Source organism: Meleagris gallopavo, chromosome 4, assembly GCF_905368555.1.
Source record: "Meleagris gallopavo chromosome 4, MGAL_WU_HG_1.1, whole genome shotgun sequence".
In the NCBI taxonomy this organism is placed as follows: Eukaryota; Metazoa; Chordata; class Aves; order Galliformes; family Phasianidae; genus Meleagris; species Meleagris gallopavo.
This window is the reverse complement of record NC_139407.1, coordinates 42,973,279-42,995,155: the sequence shown is the minus strand read 5'-3', so window position 1 is coordinate 42,995,155 and position 21,877 is coordinate 42,973,279. Positions and strand designations below refer to the sequence as shown.

At 38.7% G+C, this 21,877-nt stretch overlaps 1 protein-coding gene across 2 annotated transcripts; it reads right to left on the bottom strand.

Annotated features, from left to right (window-relative positions):
* Positions 1–1,043: 1,043 nt before the first annotated feature.
* Positions 1,044–21,805, bottom strand: CNOT7 (CCR4-NOT transcription complex subunit 7). 2 transcript variants are annotated; one of them, XM_085223076.1, is made up of 7 exons: positions 21,788–21,805; positions 20,645–20,847; positions 20,145–20,338; positions 17,385–17,546; positions 9,538–9,682; positions 5,013–5,123; positions 1,044–2,769 (listed from the first exon to the last, which is right to left on the bottom strand). In XM_085223076.1, the coding sequence occupies exons 2-7, from the start codon at positions 20,759–20,761 to the stop codon at positions 2,641–2,643; spliced, it is 858 nt and encodes a 285-aa protein (XP_085079202.1). In that variant the 5' UTR covers positions 20,762–20,847; positions 21,788–21,805; the 3' UTR covers positions 1,044–2,640. The 2 variants fall into 2 exon arrangements, with proteins under 2 accessions (XP_085079202.1, XP_085079201.1); XM_085223075.1 differs by lacking the exon at positions 21,788–21,805 and adding an exon at positions 21,626–21,766.
* Between the last annotated feature and the right edge of the window lie 72 nt (positions 21,806–21,877).

Here is a 21,877-nt window from a genome sequence, read left to right as displayed (position 1 = left end):
AATTTTGTCACAGAAACAGTGCTGCACAGATGCCTCCCAGCTGTAACCAACTCTCATCACCCTGGATCACATCTGATCAGACAAAGAGTTCTCACACAGAATAAAGCGTAACCTTAGTTTAATGTTAATAAGTGTCTTTTAAGGGCTTTTTTGTTTTGTTTTGTTTTCTTCCGCCAGGAAAAAAACTAAAGAACACAAATGCTTAAAGTCAAACACCCCATGAGAATTTTAGGTTAGGGCTTACAAAAATAGCCTGATCCTGCAGGCTTATGGTCCTTTGCAGCTGGAACAGGCAGTGCACACCTGCTGCTCATCCTTGGGTTTAAGTTCTTCCAGCAAATGGAGTCCCAGCTCTGCCATGCCCATAACTGGAAGCAAAGCAAGGCACAGAGTAGCATGCAGGATGCACAACAGTCATTTGAAAAGCATATCCCACTCTGATCTAGAGCTCTTACCACACACACACCTTCACAAACCTCTAAAAACATCCCTTCACCTACACCTAAAAAATTATTTCAAAACAAAACCCCAAAGAAAAGTTAGAAAAGTCATTCCCTCCGAAAGTTAATTATTTTTACCTCTATCAGCTACTGAAGTTGAAAATAAATGTATTGATTTCACAAAGTTTTCAGTTGAACCTAAATATTAAAAGGCAGTTTGATGCCACAGTAAGAATGCATTGTCCTTCTGTCAGGCAGCACCTATCTTCTTGTTAGAGCCAAAGACAAACAAAGTTAAAAATAAAATAACTCTCCCTTACCTATTGCATAATGATATCAACAGAAATCATCAGTGGGGTTTGGTCACTTCAGGACTAAGCTGTAGTTACCACTCTAGCAATGCAAGTCAGTGGAAATCAGTGCAAAGAGAACTCTTCTCTGGATAAAGCATCAATCAGCAAGCACTGAACTGTATCATTTCACAAACAGAGGAAGAGAACCATCATGTTCAAACAAAACAGCATTATTGACTGTAATACGCACATTCCAGGAGGAAAAAAAAAAAAAAAAACAACAACGAACTTCAACAAAACCACCAGTCTCTTGTTATGTAAGAAAACATTTTTTAGGCCTTTATTTACAAAAGCTTTAAAAACAAATACCCTCTGTTATGCAAATTATTTGTTGTTTAAAAAGGAACCACCCAGTTACATTGTTGTAACTCAATGAAAAAGGTGTTTGGTGCTGTTTGTTATTTGTCTTTGCAGTACAAGGTAAACAGAATAATTGGCGAACATTTGGAGTTTTTCTGTGATTGATTTCCGTGCAGAACACGCACACCCTTACGCGCGCACGCACACCCAGGCACACAATGTCACACTTTCCATCATTTCAGGCTTGGATTTAGCTATTCAATACCAAAAATGCCTCCTGCACAACTGCTCTGTACACATGGTAAGCAGAGATAAGAACATATTTTAGGGTCCTTTAAAACAATATATCTAAAATATATTGCTAAGATATACTCAAAAATAAACTAGCATTACAATCCTCAGGTAACTTTATTTGTTCTGAGTTATCTATATTTTGTTGTTTTACAACAAATATCTGTAACATCTGTCTTTGTAGCAACTACAAAAAAGCACGATTTAGTTGTCCTGATTCAGTAATCCACTTAAATAGTATTTATTTTTTTTTTCAGATCTTTGGGTTTTATCTTGAACTAAACTGACTTCCAAAAATTGTCAAACCAAGTACATAATAAATATGACTTCATAAAAAAATATTTGGAGTATACGTCACTAGAATAAAAGTTAATCAAGGGAAGTGCACCATTACAAAATTCCTACTATTCCAATAGCCTTCAAATCTCAGCTTAATGGTAAGATGGTAAAGTCAGAGCTGTTCTTTTCCTGAAGGGGTGTAAAGCTGTTTTCTCAAGCTTCTTTCCCTCCCCACAGAGCGGATCTAAAGCAGCAGGCCAACCAGCAGTTGGCACGTGCAGGATGTGTCTGATGGCAGAACATTAGTAAAACAACAGCAGTTACTATGGTTTCAGTAGTTTGTTTTGCTTGAATGAACGCAGGTTATGCAGCAAATGTCATATTCTATGGGTTGAAATACCAAAAGATGCCAAAAATACAGTGTGAAGCTGCTGAACTTGGAAGATTCTTGTTTCCTAGCTAAGGGCAGAAGAAAAAAAAAACTTCAAATGAAACAGAGGATTGAGTCAGAGTCGCTCTCTAAAGTGCAAATTTGATGGTCCACAATCTTGAATAGCTAAAACGCCTGCATACTGGAAGGAACAGACATGAATGGGAAGTTAGTTACAATCAGCATGAGTTAATTTGGAAAAGGGAGGGGAAAGAGACAAAAAACCTAAGACCAAAGACCAATATAGGTAAGTTTACCATACTATTCATTATGATTTAGCTTTCCCCTTCTCTCTGCCACACTGATCCTACACACACTTCTTTACAAATGGGCTAGTTATGACTCCAAAAGTAACCCATAAAATTCTACATATCAATATTAAGATCAAAATCTGTGATAGGAACAGTCAGGTTTAGTACATAGAAAGGCAGAAAAGAAAGTGTGCTGAGAAAGGGGGGGAAAAAGCCTTATTGTCCAAGGGGTTCAACCAGAGATAAAACGTATGTACAAGCATGTGGAGCTCAAAAAGATGGCCTTTCATTTCGTGTCATGACTGCTTGTTGGCTTCTTCTTCATAAGCATTTCCCGTGCCATTCTGTACATAAGATGACCCCGAACCAAGGCCATACAAGTGGCCACAATATTTGGCATCGTCAATGTGATCTTCAAAGAACATCTGAAGTGTTAAAAGAAAGACACGTATTAATGCCACCAAAAACACCCAGTTTACACAGAACGATAGAAAGGTTTAAAAGCATTACTGTTGGTTTTAGCATTGCATATCACATCCCAAGATTCAAATGACATAATTAGCATAACAATACATTTAATCTCAACACACGATCAAAGCATGCTATACAGTGCAATTTTTTCAAGTAAATCAGTCAAGGAATACCATCAGTCACTCTGTGCACCTCACATGACAAAACCACCACATGTTTTGGTAGTTTGGTGTCACCTCAGCTACTACTTGCTTTTCTGAAGGTGCAACAAAATATTTCTCCAGCAGATTTCTTTTTGCTTTCTCACAACAGATATATGTTTAGTATTCATTGCAAGTGCCCACAGTTTACCTGCTTATCACTGTGGGGGGTTCCATCATACCTTGTATTGAAATGGATTTACACTACAGGGGTGTGAGGTGAGAATGAGGAGGTACATGTTCGAGCACAGGAATTACGGAGTTTAGGAAATGTATCTTCCTGCATTTCTTAGCTACCTCCTCTAAGAGGGCAGCTTCATTAAAAAAAAAAAGCAAAATTGAAAGAAACTTTTTTTTTTTTTAAACTAAGACTGCATTTATCTAGGACTTTAAAGTCTAAATTATCAATAGAACCTTTCAGGTGCTGTACTATTGGAATTATAAACAGAGAAGAAAACCTCTAAACCACAGCTTGCTGTTTCAGCATCAATATTTATATATTTCTGATGGAAAGAAAAAGATCTGAACTTTTTGGCTGGGACTTGAAAAGCCAGCAAGTTGAAGTTCTAAAAGCAATTATTTACATTAACAATACCATTTTGTACCTTTAAAAACATTGTGAAACAAAGTTTTTCACTCCAACATATATTGCTAAACAATGAACTCAACTGAAAAGGCTTTAGAAGTGCACACTAAGTATATTTACTGCTGTTGACTAGCATGTTTTTACTTCAAAATGTTGTATTTTAAAAGAAATCCTGAAAAAATAATCAGTCTTTGTTGACTTATTTAAACAAATGATTTGCACTAAAAGCTACATTTCTCTGAGTAAGAGCTTAGACAAATTCAGGCAGATAATTTGTTTCTTCAATAATCCGGAATTTGTTACATGAGATGATCGGTTTTGAAAGTCAGCACCTTAGGTACAATCAAATACTTTCCTTTATTTGCTTTAGATTTTGTTTCGAATACAAGAGCAACAGATTAACAATAGCATGCAGATTGCAGTTAACAGCACCTGTGGGGATCACAGGTGGATCATAGCAGAAGCAAAATCCTCTGCTGCACCTGTAGCCCATGAGCAGCTCCACAACATCAACAGTTTCAGGAGAGAACAGTGTTGTGATGAGCAAGCCAGAGCACATGACAGCACTTATATTTCACCTGCTGTCTCACCAGTAGTTGTTAGAAACTCATGGCCAGCTTTTTTCCTTTATACAAAAGGCCATGTTACAGAAAGCAGAACCCTCAGCATGCAATACTAAACCTTATAAAAAGATGAGGTTTGCTATTGTCATTATTAAATACACCAAATTCCTGTCAGAATGTCACACTCAGATGCCCTAGCATTTCTCCAGTGTAACTGCTTTCAAGAAGCCCATTTAGAATTTGTTTATTCAGTTCATGAAAGATATCCTAGTATTCTCCCATTGTATCTGCAAATACAAATAGCAAGGACATAAAAAGCTTACAAGACTTGATTTCCCTTTCTGCAGAATTTTAATTGACTGACATGTAATGTTTTACAACATTGTACCTTCCAAGTTTTAGCTGAAAGCAGCTAGCACAGGCAGAGCTGCTCATTCCCTGCTGCTAGGCCTGTCACAGGCAGCAGTGAACACCAGCTGAGTATTACAGCTCAACAGAAGCTCTGCAGAAAAGCAGCCTGAATACAGTCACCCAGAAAAGCGTCTGGCTCCAGCAGCCACTTTGCAGAAGAAATTCTGCAAAATAGGTAATGGAAAGAAAAGAAGGAAAAAACAGGCATACAATGAAAACAAGAAGTGATGCTCACAGTAGCTAAATGGGGAAACAGTAGGGCTAGTTCACACTTAGTGTGGGGAAAATACAGCCTTATATCTGTCAAGAAAGCAGTGACCCCTGAAGCCCCGCCCCTTAAAATCACCTTAAAATACATCAGACTTATCAGAATTGGCAATTCCATCTATTACAGCAAGTTACTACTATGGAGACAAAACCAAAACGCATGCACCTACTTCTCTCATTTTGAAAAAGGCCATTCCTGTGAGTAAAGAATCAGATCCTGCCTGATGTTGTGGTCCTATCCTTTCCAGCTCTAACTGCTCAGCCACTTCTTGCAATCCACCCTGAAAATGAAAACATTTGTTAACTGCTGAAAAAAAAAAAAAAAAAAAAAAAAAACACCTGAACGTCAGTATTTGGGAAAAATTTGTTATATCAGACTTTCAACTTCAGTATATTTTAAACGCTTGCACAGAGGCTTAAATTGTCTGTCTGGTGGAAGATTAAGCTTTCTGTATCAACAGTTGTATTCAGTTCCATCTCAGAAGAGCTTAAATCAAGCTGTGTCTGTGTCCAACAAAACTCCTATTTGCTTCATGTTTCATCCTCCCCCGTGAACAGACGTTGATACTTCACAAAACAATCCCTTCAACAGGCTGAAAGGACTGGCGATGCTGAAGAACAAAACAAGGTGTTCCTGTAACCCTTCTATTTGAATGGAAGTTTAAATGGTACAAATGTCTTACTGCAAATACCAGAATTCAAGTTCCTACAAATGGGTGCTTAGATAAAGTATCTAGGCTTCCTCTGAAATACTTGTTTTCTCTTCCACTTACCTTTCAACAGTTCAGTTGAGGGTTTTTCACTTCCTTTTACAAAAACTAGGAATATCCTTAAATATCTAGAAAGCTACAGGAAATACAAAACAACAACAACAAAAAAAACAGTCCATCTCTACAAGACATTCTAATTGTCTTTAAAATTTGTTTCATTAACTGCCATAAGAGGGCAGGAAAAAAGAACATACAAATGATGAATTTCTGTTTTGCAAGTTGTTTTTTAACACGATGAAAGCCAAAGACATAGTTAACTTCCTCTCAGAGATGTATATTTAATAATAACACCACATGGAATGAAATCTACCACTTACAAAAAAGAGCATAAGCATCCCACATGCAAAAAGGAACCATTTAAAACTCAATATCTGAATGCTGACACGTGGTTTAAAAGAACATACTGAAAAGGTACAGAAATCACTGCAAACCTACCTGCTCCTATAAGATAAAGCTTCAAAAGTTTAGAAGCTTATTTTTCTATTAAGCTTAGATTGTGTTGGAAATCTTCCAAGTTGTAGAGCAACTAAAGTAACTTTTCATTTTAGTGGCTCAAAAATGATAATAACCATTTGCAGAAGCAAACAGTCAGAAATTTACTTTGGTTTTACGTATGTATGTCTATCCTTCAAGTGATCTGCATTATACTTTAACTGTGATCTTTGTAAACTGGAGGAATATAATTTTATACTTTTTAAAAATCACTAAGTGTTAAAACCACTAGAAATGGACTAAAACACATGGTACATGCTTTATGGTCTAAAGAGATCAAAAACCAAGGAGAAACCTTTAGCAAAACTATAAGCCTTTGCAATGTGAAAACATCACACAGAGGAAATGATCTTAAATCTAGACTGCCTAGTATCTGAGGTCACCTGTGTCCTCAACACCTTCAGCCTGTTTCAACCATAGGCAGGGAAGCAATAAGAGGTAAAAGTGTAATAATGTTAGAATTGATACAGTAATAGAAATCTGACCAGAGGTCAGACCTAACATTATGAAAATTTCTATGAATCTTAACACAGCACATTTTATTTAAAAAAAAAAAAAAAGCTCAAGTAATAACATTCCCAAGTAACACCAAGCAAACCAACACGAACCTCTGGTACTGGCATGTCTAACTTTTTTCTAGCTTGAACAGCTGAGTATTGCTTGCATAAATTTGAGAATTAGTCTATACATAATACAGTCAAGCACTGAAGCTTGTTTTCTTCATTTGCTTGGAGACAACATTCAAACACTGCATATACACCAATTCAGTTGTATAAGTTATACCCTTAAGGAAGTTCAGGGATGATGAGCAGATCTCAAATCAGATCTCAAATAAAAGCATGTTCTCTATAATCTAACTCCCAATAATTAGCTACTGGTACTAGCAACAGCAGTCGCCTTTCCAATTTGCTGTTTCTAAATTCTTGACTTCCCCAAGCTGCAACTTAACATTGCCTCATCATTATGCAGTGCTAGCTGTTAGGCTATCTGCATCAGCTTCAAACAGCTTTTAAGAAAAAACACTCAATCATGAATCAGTACTTTTTACACAGCGGCTGCAAACTCTGAAATGTAGCAAAATGTATAGAAACAGCAGCAAAGCAAAGAATGCTTTGAAAATAATCCTTCCAATATATATAATTACTAATAGATATATTTGTAAATACTTCATTACAATCACCTCCAAAGATTATTAGGCTACTGAAATTTTCTTTCAGGAAAGACCTTCACACTCCAGAATATTTAACTTGTGGGGAAGAAAGATGGTAGAAAAGGATTCAGAAGAAAATGAAAACAAAGGCTAAAAATCTACTTTAGAGTTGCTATTACTGCAAAACTGCATGGAGTTGTCTACATGAAGAGATTTTTAGAGGCCAAGCAGGAATTTAACCTATACTACACAAATACCTCAAGTTAGTCACAGTCTGCATGCTTAGTACACTAATAACGTCCATTTTTATTAGAGTAGCATACTGCAAATTCATTACAAGAGCAGTAAACAGCTTCTACATCCTCAAACATATTTGTCTTATCAGTGCTAAAAATTCATTTTTGGTTGTGAGGGCAGAGGTAGGTGGGAAGCTTACAGTAAGTCAGTGTTTTTGTATGAAAATAACTTACACAAGTCAATAAAGGACAACTGCACAGCAGTTCAATTCTCTGTCATTTAATAGAGATTGAATGTGACATATGTTAGGAGAAAGTGCATGCAATTTTAGAGTCACAATATGCAACATTTAGCAACTTTTTTTTTCAGACAGCTGCTCTCAGTACAGTACAAGTCCACAATAATTTCACTGCTGGTATTTAGAGTGGTAGGACAGCCCCCATCCCCTCCTGTTTTTACCAGTCTGCAAGTTAGAAGAAAGGAACAAGATTTGCTGCAGGAAAGCTGACCTACATACTAAACTGTGGAAAAGACACCCTTGTCCTTAAGTTTTGCTGAAAGACGACTCATGAAGGTTTTTCTTATCTTCCAAAATACATTTGAAGATCTAAACAGTGCAGGTTACACATAACTGTCTTAATTAGATGACAAGAAATATAATTCTCTCCTGCCCAAAACCACTTGGAATATCACCTGGAACAGGGATATGGAATGTCACTTTGCTGCCTTTCTCAGGTCACTGAAGTAGATGATACATACTGTTCTTAGTAAGCGTATCACCACCACACAAAGATAAGAGACATTTTACTTCACTGGGAAGTGAGAAGGTTATTTTCTTTTGTTGGTGTTGAGTTTGCTGCCCCTAACCCTTAAGAGACTTCTGAAGCTTGTTTTTGTTTCCCTTCTAGTTTCTGTGAAGAAAAAACACATCTAAAATGTTCTCTAATATCCAGCCATCTGCCCAACTGATTATCCCAAAAACTGGATGAAGACTGGTAAGTATACTTTTCTTAATAACCAAAAGGGAGATCTCCATTTTCATCAATTTGGTTAACAAAAGAAGTTACACATCTTTGTAAGCTACTATTTGAGTGACACACTAAAATACCTCAAGGAAACAAAGGACTATTAACTCCACGCAGACCACTAGTTCAGCATGACAAAGTGAAACGCCTTAGGATTTAGTTGTACTACAGTCAGTGCTTTTTTTTGTTCACGTTCTTTTTAAGAAAGCCTAAAAAAAGTCGTTACTTTCCATAAAACCAACAGTCATTTATTGCCTCAGATGAGCGGTGCACTTCATTCCCGTAGCAGTCCAGAATCTTAAAGTTCTTTAGCAAGTACAGTTGTTAACAATCCCTGTAGCATCTTTCACTTTGCTGTCTTCCCCTTCAACATACTTTGTTTCAATTCATTTTCCGCTTCAATTAAGTCTCCAAACATCAGGCCAATTAGCAGCCCCGCTGGCCTGACATGAGAGATTAGTTTCTAAAACTGCTTTTTTTTTTTTTTTCTCTCCTAGAAGTCACGTGTTGCTCTTGAGCATACGCTGCTCTTTATCTTTCCTTACAGGGCCATCTGAAACATTCTTCACTCCATTCCTTTTCCCAAGAGACTTCCACAGCATCATCGTTGCAATTACCTTTGTGAAGATGACCGCAGCCCTTTAGTGGACTGCACAATGAGGAAATAAGAGTATGTGAAACCCATCAGTTCTTATCACTCAAGAAGTGAAGGATTAATCCCAAATGCGAGTTTATCATCTGGCAACAAAGACTGGGCATAGCTACAAATACAGTATCAATGCAAGACTTTTTAACTGGTAAGTAGTTATAAAAGTTGACATGCATTTCCACCTGCCTCTATCAAAAGACTTTAAAAATAAACACACCAAGTTAGAGAACAGTCCTGTTTAAAGGATATTATCATAGCAAAAGCAGAAAAGCAGAAAACCAGAATACAGAAGATAAGCTCTCAGCAGAAAGTATTCTGTCCCCCTTCCCCCCCAGAAAAGTGCTGGGACTGAATCATTAACAGATTACTCACCTTCAGATTTTTGCAACTCTTCATGAGATACTTTACATCATAGATGACAGGGAAAAACAATCGCAGTATCTCAAAGAAGTCCAGCTCTTCTTCCGGTAAATTAGAGTTGGTCAGGATTTTTATTAGATAACCAAAGTCATATCCACTGCAAATTAACAAATATAACAAAAATTGACAATACAGTCAAATAACTTTGAAACATTCTTCACTTCCAATATCAACACTATTAAACATTAAGAGGAAGGTATTTTGCCTAGTTCAATGCAACTTTGACTCTTATAACAGAGTAAGAATTAGTTAAATGGCCCCAACTGCAGCTTCCAGAGAAAACAATTTATTCTCAAGCGACCGCGTGAAGCAAAAACATGATCTACTTGCAGATCTGATTAGAATATTTGATAACAAGAACTTAAACAGAAAGACTCCTAGCTGGTTCCTTGGACTGAAAGAGAGGAGAAGGCTTCTACTTCAAAATCCAAAGGAAGGACAAGTTTTTACATGAGTCAACACATTTTTACGCCTGGAGGTAAGTTTAATCCTCGGCAGTGAAGAGCAGGCAGCCATTCAGCTTTCCCAATTAAATCAGCACAAAGTTAGACAGCTAACAACTTTCAGTAGCTTGTAGACCGTGACTCATTTGGAAAGCAATGACAGAACAAGTTGGAAAAATTTGTTATGTACATACAAGGCTAGGTAGGAAAAACTGAGGTTTTATAGAGTGTGCATGGTGAAGAAGAGCTTGGGAAGACTTCCTTCTCTTCATAATTCTTTACTGAAGAAAGAGAACATAGGAAGGGGGTGTGGTAGTAAAAACAGAAAGCATGAAATAGCCTACTTTTACAAAGGGTTACAAGATGAAGCAGAGGATTTAAAGTACACAGTAAGCAGGACTGATAACTACTTATCCTTTTTCTTAGGAAGACAGAGTTAATAAACCAGATTATTCACGATCTGATCATAAATCTGATCCTTCCTAATCCCTCATAATTGCAGGATTGCAGTATTATGCATTGAACCAGACAGGAAACTGACACGTTATCTTCCATGTTATTAGGTTAATGAATTATATAGGTTCCTAGACTTCGTTGGTGTCCTGAGTTCAGGTGGGACAGAGTTGATTTTCTTCATAGCATCGGTATGATGCTATGTTGTCACTTTAGGAGAAAAGCCACACTGATGTTTTAGTTGCTGCTGAGCAGTGTTGTACAGTGCTGTGGGAATCAAACATTGCTTTTGCATTAGAACAAGTTAAGAATTTTTATTTAATGGTCTCCGCCGCCATAGTTCTTTTCGGGGGGTCTCTGATCCATCACTTATCCTCTAAGTGAACCTCCCCCAGGAATGCATGCTCAATGAGACACCTTGGAAGCAGCAAGATGGTGACTGACTGGTGACTGACCAAATAGTGCATGAATCAACAAGTGTCAGAATGTAATTAACAAATGTAAATCTTTGGTAAGATTATGAACCTAGAATACCCAGCCAATAGGAAAACAGGGGAGGGAGTGGGCACGGGAGAGACAAGGTACAAAAGCTCTACTGCTGCGTTCATAGGTGCGCTCCTGCTTGCGGGACACCCACCATTGCAATCGCAAATAAAATCTGCTTCTATCAGAGATACCATCCTGACAAAATTATTTGGATATTTCCAACAGGGTCAAGGATATTTCAGTTTATCAGCTTCTTGCATGGTCCTGCCAGCAAGATGGACTCGGGGATACAAGGAGCTGGGAGTTGACAGAACCAGGGACAGCTGACCTAATCTAGCCAAAGGGATTCTCCATACCATATGACATCATGTGAAAACCATTAAATTGAGGGGAGTTGGTCAGGGGGCAGCTGCTGCCTGGGGACTTGCTAGGTATTTATCAGTGGGCAGTGAGCAACTGCATCATGCATCACTTGTCTTGTGCATGTGTGTATGTGTAACTAAGATTTGTTACTTCTCTCTTCCCTTTCTGTCTTAGTCAACAGTTTTTATCTCAACCCACAAGCTCTACTTTGTTGGTGTTTCATTGTTTTTCTTTTTCCTGCAATTATGTCCCTCATCCCATCACAGGGGAGAGGAGGAAACAAGTGAAAGGCTGTGTGTGGTGCTGAGCTGCCTGCTGGATTAAACCACAGCAGCTGGTATGCAACTTTAAAAATGACTGTACCAGCAGGAAAGTTCAACTGAAGGCAGTGTCAGCTTATGCTGTTTAAGGAGCACTCACAACGCATTCACAGTCTAATTCAAGTGAACGAGTGGCCACCCAGACATGAATTCTCAGTTTCTATCATGTTCATTCTTGGTTGCAGGACCATCATACCCTAGAAGAATTTTGCAACATGGTCCAAATTCTTGACTGGGGTCTTTCAGCATTAGCTGTGAGATGAGCTATATGTATTGTATATGACAATACAATTAATTATAATAGTTACCTTCTACAACTACCTGAAAGGAAGTCACAGCTAGGAGGGTCAGCTTCTTCTCCCAGGTAACTAGTGAGAGGAGAGGGAACGGCCTCAAGTTGCACGAGAGGAGGTTTTGGTTGGATACTGGTGGTAGATAGACATCTGTACTAGATGATCTTAGAGATCTTTTCCAATCTTAGTGATTCTATACACAAATCAGATAAGAGCACTGTACTACTGATCCTGTACTGTACTACATCCACTTAGACTGGTGACTGCTGATGAAGGCTTAAAGCTTTAGCTTACATACTTGTAAAAAAGTTTGCTTTTTGTACCTTTTGTATATGACTAAGATCTCTACATCACCTTGATCTTACAAATTTCTAAGCAGAGAGCAGAAAGTCTTGAACACACAGGGAGCGTATGTATTGTTTCCTAGAAGCCCATTAATACAAGATAAGCAGATGATATAGACTAGTGCAGCTCTCCCAAGGGAGTTTCCAGTATGCTAAACAGAAATTTCAAGCGGAATGAGTCCTGTGTTGCAACTGCTGCTTTAAAGCTGTGCTGGCAGCAGACCAAGCTCCACAGCAGCAGCCACCAGTCAGGGAGCAAAGGAGCCAAAGATAAAGGTTTTCAGTGCACTCTTAGGATGGAAAAAAAACTGTTGCATACTATCAAAACAAAAGCTTGGAAACTTTATTTTATTAGATCACCTACGACAGAAGGTTAGTCCTCCATGGAACAAAGTGGGAAAAAAAAAAAAAAAAGCCCCATCAGTGAAAAAACTAACAAAATTGCTCAGGATTAAGTAGACTCTTAATCCTCTAGAGACTACAGAGCTTATTTATAAACTCAGTGAGTTCCTGATATCTGTTTTTCTTGCGACTCAAATATAACAGCTGTATCAAAAATTTTCCAGAGAAAAAAACAATACCAGTGCTCACCCTTCTTTGAACAAACTGTATTACTGGACTACTAGAAAACATTTTCAATTTCTATAAGAAGGAAATACTATAAGAACAGAGGATTCATTTAGTATCTGTACTGAGAAAGAGCAATCTATAACAAATTTGCAATTATGATAAGAATTTTTTTTTCCTCCACAGACTGTTGTAGATACATTCCTTTGGAAATCCTCACACAGAAAATTGAACATGATAAGTGAACGGTGAATTTATTTAACTGAATCCCCCTTCCATTACATGGCAGCATTTGTTAGATATCTTTTCATGGATCCCAAGCACAAGCTAGTTTTAGTCAGCTCAACCAAGTTCTCTCATACATTTCTGAAAGTTCCTGGTGCTTACGCTTACTCCTGTTGTGCTCATAACAACGATCAGAAAACCACACATTACTGATCACAATGCAGTACCAAGGCATACAAAATTTTGTTAGTATACTTCTGGGGTTTGATATGCTCCAGTCATCTGTACCTACAATGACATAAGAACTACCATTCTAATTCAAGGCTAAGATATATTTAGTTGAAACATTTTCAAGTGGCCACTGCTGAATAACAAAAGGGTAAGGCAGCTCACAAAGAGCAATTATGCAATTACCTGCTCATTAGTGAAGTTTTCTTCGAATACAATAACAGGCAATTAGTGGTTGGTTTATACCCCGGAGCAGGGAAGCTTCCTTTCTTAAAAAGCTTTCACTGTTTCTAATACAATCACTTAAAGTTGGTAAGTGCAACTATCCACAATCCCTGGAGCTATACAGTACCATAAGCACTTTTACAACCACTGTTTTTCAATCAACATGGACAGCTGTAGGCAACAAGACTATCAAGAGAAGATCAAATGTGACTATGTTTCTTTCACTCATTACCCGGAAAAAAAAAAAAAAAAAGAAAAAAGAAATCAGATCGACAATTAACAATGAACTTTACCCAAGCACCAATCTGAAATAAATAATACCTGACAGGACTGAAAAAGCTTCACTTCATCATATAACTACCTGTATTCATAAAGAAGTGAGCCAACAGGTTTTAAGTTTAACTAAAAGCAGTTAGACATAAATTATTAATGAAATGCAATGGCTAGGAACTTCCCAGCTTCTCAAAAAACATTTAAGCCTAAGAGACGTATCCACAGTACCTACCTCCCAAGGAATATCGAGAAGACTGCACACAGGCTTCACTGCATCAGCAAGCCAAACACCCCAAAACAGAATGTGAGCTGTTGTTTTACAGCTGGCTAGAATTGCTAAATATCCACAACTGTCTTGACTGTGACAAGAATTATAAATTGAGGGCCTTCTCTTTTTTTCTCATCAACTCAACTAAATTTTAATACACTAAACATTTAATGTAGTCTCCTGTGAAGCTACTGTATGTGAAAATTGGTGACAGAGAAAAACTTTCTTCAGTCATGTCTAACAAAACTGCAGATCCACACAAATTTGCCAGTAGGTCAGGATGCCAAGACAAATGTAGATCAAATACACGTAGAAAGCATGCAGAGAAAGCTATTTCAGAAGCTACTATCTTAGAAAAAAAAAAAATTACATAAAAGAGTTCCAGAAAATTGAAGAATGGAAAATAAAACCAAAGCAGGTAACCTCTCACTCTAAGAAAAAAGTATTTCCTCCTCTGTCACTGTACTAAGAGACTTAAAAATTTTGGGTGTTAGCAATAATCAAAGCATTTTGAAAAACCAGAAGCAACAGCAGTCAGCAACTACCAAGTACAAACTTTTCACTATTCTAAGAATTAATGCACAAAGAGCCTACATGAAACAAAGCTTCAGCTGAGCTGTCATGCTGTTTCAAATTTACACTAATAGAACATAATCAAAGATACAACTGCTTACTATTCTTTGCAGCATGTTTTGTGACCCACATTCATTTCATAGTTGAGCAAATCCTTACCATTCTCAGAATTTCACCCACTACTCCAAGGTTTTCTGCTTAACATCAACATGCTCTGTCAAATGCAAAAGCCTTTAAATACTTTCAGCAGAGCTGTGGACATTCAGCGTTTGGGAATTATGAGGATGTCTGAAGAAGATTTCTAAAGACATTTTCAGTGAAGCCCACAAGAGATACACTTTTTAGCAGATGCAAATGATCATTATTAAAACTATCCCAAAAACCTGAGGCAAACTGCTAAACACCCCATTACTGCAGTTTATACTGCCATCATTAGCATAGTGTTGTCAACAATCACAATAAAAAAAAGCAACATTTTAAAAATAATATCTAGTGAACAAGTGACCTTTGCACTCCTTTGCTAGTACAGGTTACATTGCATCCTTGAAGTTAACACTAGGAAAACTTTGTAGCTGTAGTTGCTTCTATGTGGCAATGCCTTTTCATACACAGGTTGCAGGCCTGTATCTCATGTACCTCAGGTCTTCTCCTGATCTATTCAAGTTATTCTGTTGTTGTCAATTACAAATTTGCAGATAATAATGCGTTTAAGATGCAGAAAGAAACTTAATTCATCACCCATTTAACCATCTGTGCTTATTTTGAAACAGTTAATGGCATTCTTATTCCACCATTTTCACCAAGCTGCAACTGTAGTTGCAAGACAGAGAGAGTAAGATTATTTAGGAACGAAGACGTAGCATAAGCAGATACAGCCCTGAATGGAAGACACTGTAAGTGAATTAGGCAACAAGCATACTTACAGATTATTTTTTTTTGAAAGACAGTCTAACTGGAGAAGTGTTTCTACTAAGCAATATTGTTTAATTATTTCAGACAATCAGACTTGAGTTTTTAACAGCCCTATACGGAATTTTTTTTAAAAAAATATAATTATTTATAGAAATCTTTTGAACTTTACTGAATCTTAGTGTAAGGCCATTAAGTCATATGCAGAGCACCACAGCTTTGCTAGCTGTCAAGATGCATAACAACATGCCTTTCTAAGTCCCTATTAAGAGAAAGCATCTTCATTTAAGTTTATGTTCAGATGGAACATCTGTATAGTTTTGTTCTTCAGTTTTCTTTCCACCAAGAAAAGCATACAAATACTTTCCTTGGTATGTACAATTTTTTGTTTTCTATCTTACATTCCTTGCCAAAGCAAGCCTTAGTTTTCAGTTGCTTAATGACTTAAATACTTCTGATTAAATACTTCATCCGCCTTTCTCTCCTCCAAGCTCCCTTTCTAACATTTAACAGTTAAGGATAAGGAATTTGGTCTGTTGTTTCCCCCCCAGTTTTGACAACAAACATATTACCACCTAGCAATGTAGCACACATGATAAACATGAATGACTGCAAAGAAACCTCCAGTTTTCAGCTAAAAAACTTATTCTACTTTTGTTGACTTGCTTAGCAGACAGCATTCAAGATGTCAACTTACATTCATTACATAGCAATAAGCCTCTAAACTCACAGTTGCCTGTAAAAAGTGCAAGCTATCCCTGGCATTTAGCTCACTGTGCAATTACTAATGCTTAAGTTTTAAAGGTTTAAGTCTTATTAACAGAAAAATATCATAGAATCATAGAACTATTTGAGTTGGAAGGACTTTTAAGATCACCTAGTTCCAACCCCACCGCTATAGGCATCTCCCTCTAGACCAGGTTGCTCAGAGCCCCATCCAGCCTGGCCCTGAGTCCTTCCAGGGAGGGGGCATCCATAACCCCACTGGGCAACCTGTTCCAGTGTCTCCCCACCCTGAAAGTGAAGAATTTCTTCCTATTATCTAGCTTAAATCTATCCTCTTCCAGTTTAAAACCATGTCTCCTTGTCCTGTCACCACGTGCCTTTCTGAAAAGCTCCTTTCCAGCTTTCCTGCAGGCCCCCTTCAGTACTGGAAGGCCACTATAAGGTTGTCGTCCGCGTCCCCTTCCCCCTTCACCCCCCAAGCCTTCTTTTTTTCCAGAGCCCCAGCTCTCAGCCTGTCCTCATATCTTGAGGGATTCACATAGTTCTGGGATTCTCATTTCTATTTCTACTTGGAAAACATGTTCCTGTGATGGAATGAATGGCAAAGTATATTCACTGCTGCTGCTAGAATTAAGACTTCTATCAGGCCTCTCCTAAGCTGAAGAATTTTTGCCTGCCCATATTAGCAGATTTACAAGAAATATAACTCTGCTTCATAAAAATCTTTACTAATAATTCTATGGTATCTTTCATGAAACAAACCGCATTTGCTTAAAAACTGCTTACAAATAGCTCGTTTTTAATCACTGCTACTATTAGGTACACATGTGATATTAGAGACGCAATGCCACCTGCTGGTCTAGGAGTTCCATGCATTGCTTGCTCAAAGTTTTGCTGTTAAAAAGCCATCATCTATGCCATTAGCATCCCACACACTCTACTTTTCTAACACACAACAATATCCTGCATAGCTGAAACAGTTCTTTAAGTCTTACCAATCAAGATATATACCATACACCAGCAGATGTCCACCGCTTAATACGTGAGACATAAAACCCAATTATCAAAACAGACAACTCAATTAGTTAACGTGCAAAATTTACCTGTGAAATGAAAGCCACTTGACTCCTTCACATAGTACAACTCCTGATGTCATAAGCAGTTCTGCAAAGTATTGTGTCTCAATTCCTTCTTCCTCATGCTTTTTAAACTGGATACCAGATGTTGTTAACAGTTCAATAGAGTCCTGTGCATACATATCTTCTCTAAAAACAGAGAGAAAAACACTTTTACAATCTACAGACCTCGCTGATTATAAATTTGGTAACCTTTTTTCCCCCCCTTATTCATTACAGAGACATTACTAGCAATATAGGACCAGCAACTTGAATTTCTTCAATGTTTATTATAAAAATGACCAGTTTTCATAGCTTTTGTTAACTTTCATTAGCATTTCATGATTCCTAGCACCTCCATTCCAGACTCCTTCACAAAAATCTACTTCCTATTCCTCTTCTCATTACACAGAACTCCATTTTTGCAGAGTCTACAGAGGAAAGTACATGTAAGGATACAGTTACCTAACAGTTTAAGGTAACAGATCCTGTTCAGTAACAAAATAGTTGCAGCACTGACACCTGCTATATTACAAAATTAATATCCAAATTCCAGTGCTGTATTTGTTCTGTGTTTTCCATCCACTTCTTGCTATCTGTAATTTAAGCTTGTGTGAATACTCAGACTCATGCTCATTAAAACCCCTCATTACAATTAGAAATCCAGCACTTGCCCCATTAAGTCAACTCTTGAAATCCAGACAGCCTGCCATTTTGTTCTAAATCAACTTCTCTTTAACAGTCAGATTTTGAACCTACAGTTTAACAATGAGGGAACAAAAATTCCAATATGCCTTACTTGATCCATTTTATCTCTGCATTTGTTCCATTTACCACTCTCAATTTTGTGAGCTTTTCGTTACAAAATACCAAAGTGGATAAAACTTTAAAAGTATCATCTGAAGTATAATTTTCAAAATCATTGGAACATATAGAACAGTTAATGGAAAAAAAAAATGCAAAGCTGGCTCTACTTAGACATTATTCATATTACTGTCTATAACATACTGTTTTACAAAATCTCTTCACCATATAGTTTTCCATTTTCATGGGGGAAAAACCACAAGAAATAAAACAGATATGACGATCCAACTGGACTACTAGGTTCAGCTGCAGACTTATATTTCTTATTCCTAAAAGCAAGTCATAACTCATCAAGAGAGAAATACATTCTCAGGACATGTTGTATCTTTTTTTCCTTCTCTCCCACACAGCTGCTCATTAGTTCTCCAGCTTTAAGGCATCAGCTTCCCAACACCTGTCCATTTCCATAACACATTACAGAACCCATGCAAAATAAACATGCCTATCATGCTCAAAATAATTCTAGTTTGTTCCTCTGTACTAATCAGGTAGATAGTTTATAGAATCAATTATGCTCCTTAAAAATATACAGTGACAGGAAATGGTTGGAATAACACAAAAAACAAACAAACAAAAAAAACCCAACAACCCCAAACTTTCTTCTAGGAAAAGTGTACAGTCACTTTGCTTTAGAAACAGAACACTTGGAGCAGTGCCACTTCCCAGAAAGGAAGTTTAGGAACACACACACATACTTTGGCATCCCTATTCAAAATGTTCATGTTTTATGCAGCACTTATTTCCACTTATATCCTCCCCACCTCCAATGAACTAGCAACAAGTCAGTTGAATGACACTCTAGATACTACTTTACTAAGCCTTCTTATTTATGCAGCATCTGAAACAAATGAATGGAAAACTACTTTTGTTTTCAGCTGCTTGATATTAGCAGACCTTAGAAACTTAGAAAATAAATAAAACATAACCCAGGCTCTTCTTCCTAGTTTGAAAGTTATTAATTCATCCCTCTTCCTCCTTCTACTGCACTCAGCATCTCTAGCATGTTCTTCTAACAGATATCTTCCATGCAGCACTCATACAGCCAAGTTTAGATACACCAAAATATCAAATCTGCACTTCCTTTTCTTTCAAGAGATGCTTCAAACAAGTCTAAGAGCGTGTTGTTCTCAGACTAAACTTATTTGTGATAGGCATTGCTTGTTTAGAATAGTAGAAAGATTAAGAGGGACAGCAGCAGATTTCCCTCATAAGAATCATAATTACTTTTAAAATAAGTCTTTTTATCTGGGGGAAAAAAAAAAAAAAAAAAAAAAAGAACACACAAAGGCTTCTTCTCTGGGCTTCTTTGTATGCTGCAATTTTAACTCATGCACATTGAGTGTTTCGATGATCAACCCAAAACACTGCCAAAAATCGCCAACCCTTCAACAAATTTAAATTTCGTGCTTACTCTAAAACTTTTAGCAGGCCATATGAGAACCTGTCAGACCAATTATGTCTACTTATGGAAAACGTCAAGACAGGGCCATAGCTGCTTTAGTAGCCTTGTCAAGTACTGCCAGATGTAATCAGAACCTTATTTAGGCATCTCAGCCCACTGGGAAAGTCACATTCATACTTAAAGGCTTATCACTAATACAAAATTAGTTCTGAAATGAAGGCCAAAACACAGCTCTGACAGACCATAAAAAAACAGCTTGCATTTTTTAACAACATATTAACAAGAAGAATCCAGAACTGAAATCTCTGCAAGACAGACTATACTGAAATAAAGAAATAAAGTGCATGCGTTTAGCTAACACAAGTCCCCCTCACATAAAGGATTCCAGTCAGTAGATTAAAAATATTTGTCATGACTTTTATAACCTAAATTTTCACTAAATCAGAAATACACATCCGACAGTATAGAGATGTAAGACTCACGTTAAATTAAATTTAAAATTAAATTGCCAAGTTGAAGTTCCTGGAGGGTATTCCCCTTGCTCATTCATAAACGTCAGTCCTAGTTGAATTATTTTTAGCAAATCTACATTGCAGCGTAATAATTGGTATTGATAGTCTGCATTGCTTCTGAATTCTCCAATAGGCCTTGCAACTACTCCTGGAAATTCTGTATCCTGTAAAGAGAAAAGCATAACTTTAGTAGGAAACACCTATAAAACTTCACACTTCCTGTTTTTAATAAAACATTTCATGCATCAAAAAATTCCATAGCTGAAGAATGTTGTGCACAAACAAAGCTTTAAACACAATACAGATGGTGATATTAACGCTTATGCATTAAGAACACACTTTTTTTTCCCCAATAAAAAGTGGAAAAATAATTTTACTAGCATCAAGTTCACTAACATCAAAAAAGATCATCATGCTTTTTTTTTTTTTTTTACAAGAACTTTTTAGATAAACATCAAGTGTTTACTTACCATAGCTACATAGTTATACTTCCGTATAACTTGACGGATTTTCTTCATCTCTTCATCCAAGTTACAAGCCCAGACCTCACAGATTCTTTGGCTATGGTCTACGGTAGCTGCTGGCATAGTGGGGGGCTTTAGAGACCATACATCAAAAGTTACACTTGACTGAGGATCAGTTTCATAAAGAGAACCTTACTTTTCTTTTTTACCTAAGAGACAAATAAAGCATTAGGTTGTCATTTCTCAGTTATCAGGAAAAGATGCTTTAACAGCAGGTACAAGCTTCACCCTTCAAAGCAGAGCCACCAGAACCACGTGCGTTTCAGTTACGTGAGTTTCTCACCCCAACACAAAACCCTCAGAGTTCCGCTGGTAACTGTACTTGCTGCAAAAAGCCAGGTCCGCTGGCAAGCCTTTCTAGTACAGTGGATCAAAAGGACACCCGGGCCCACAAGCGGGTCAGAAGAACGCGCTCCTTCGGGCTCCACGGCTGCGTGTGGCACCAAGCAAAGCGCCTCCCAGCGTTCCGCCGCGTTCGGAGAGCCGCCGAGTACCAACAGGCGGCCGGTCGGGGCGCCGCACCGAGCAGAGATGACGCTTTTCGATCCCTGGGGCACGAAGCGAGCCCACCTCCTGCCGAGCGCGGTACTGGTCACCGCGGACGCGCACGGACACGGCCCCGCCACTCTCCCAGAAGCGTCGCCAGGGAGCCGAGGCCTCCCACGCACCCCGAGCAACCTCCAAGCCCTTTCCCCGCAACAGAACGCCGCGACGCCCCCCACGCCCGCCCGTCCGGCCGCTCCCCTGCCCCCTCGAGGCCGGCGCACCCCCAGAAGGCCGCGCGGGCTCCCCGATGTCTCCTCCGCCCCCGGGCCGCCTCAGGGCCGCAGCCCCACCGCGTCCGCGGGCCGAGGCCTAGCGGGGCGCGGCTCCGAGAGAGAACCGCGGGGCGCGGCCCCCCGTCGCTCCCGCCCGCCCCTCACTCACACGCTGGGCCGCGGGGGGGCCGGGCCAGGTCCTGCGAGGCCCCCGCGGCCCCCGCCGCCCCGGAGCCGCGAGTGGGCGCGCAACACGCAGAGAGCGCAGCGCCCGCCGCACAAAGCCATTACATCATCGCCGCGCGCCGCCTCGCGACCTTTCCCCCCTCACCTCACCCGCCGCGCCGCCGCCCTCCCGCGCCGCCGCTCGCGGGGCCGCCAATCGCCGTCGGCTCCGCCCCGCTTCTTCCTCGCCCCGCCC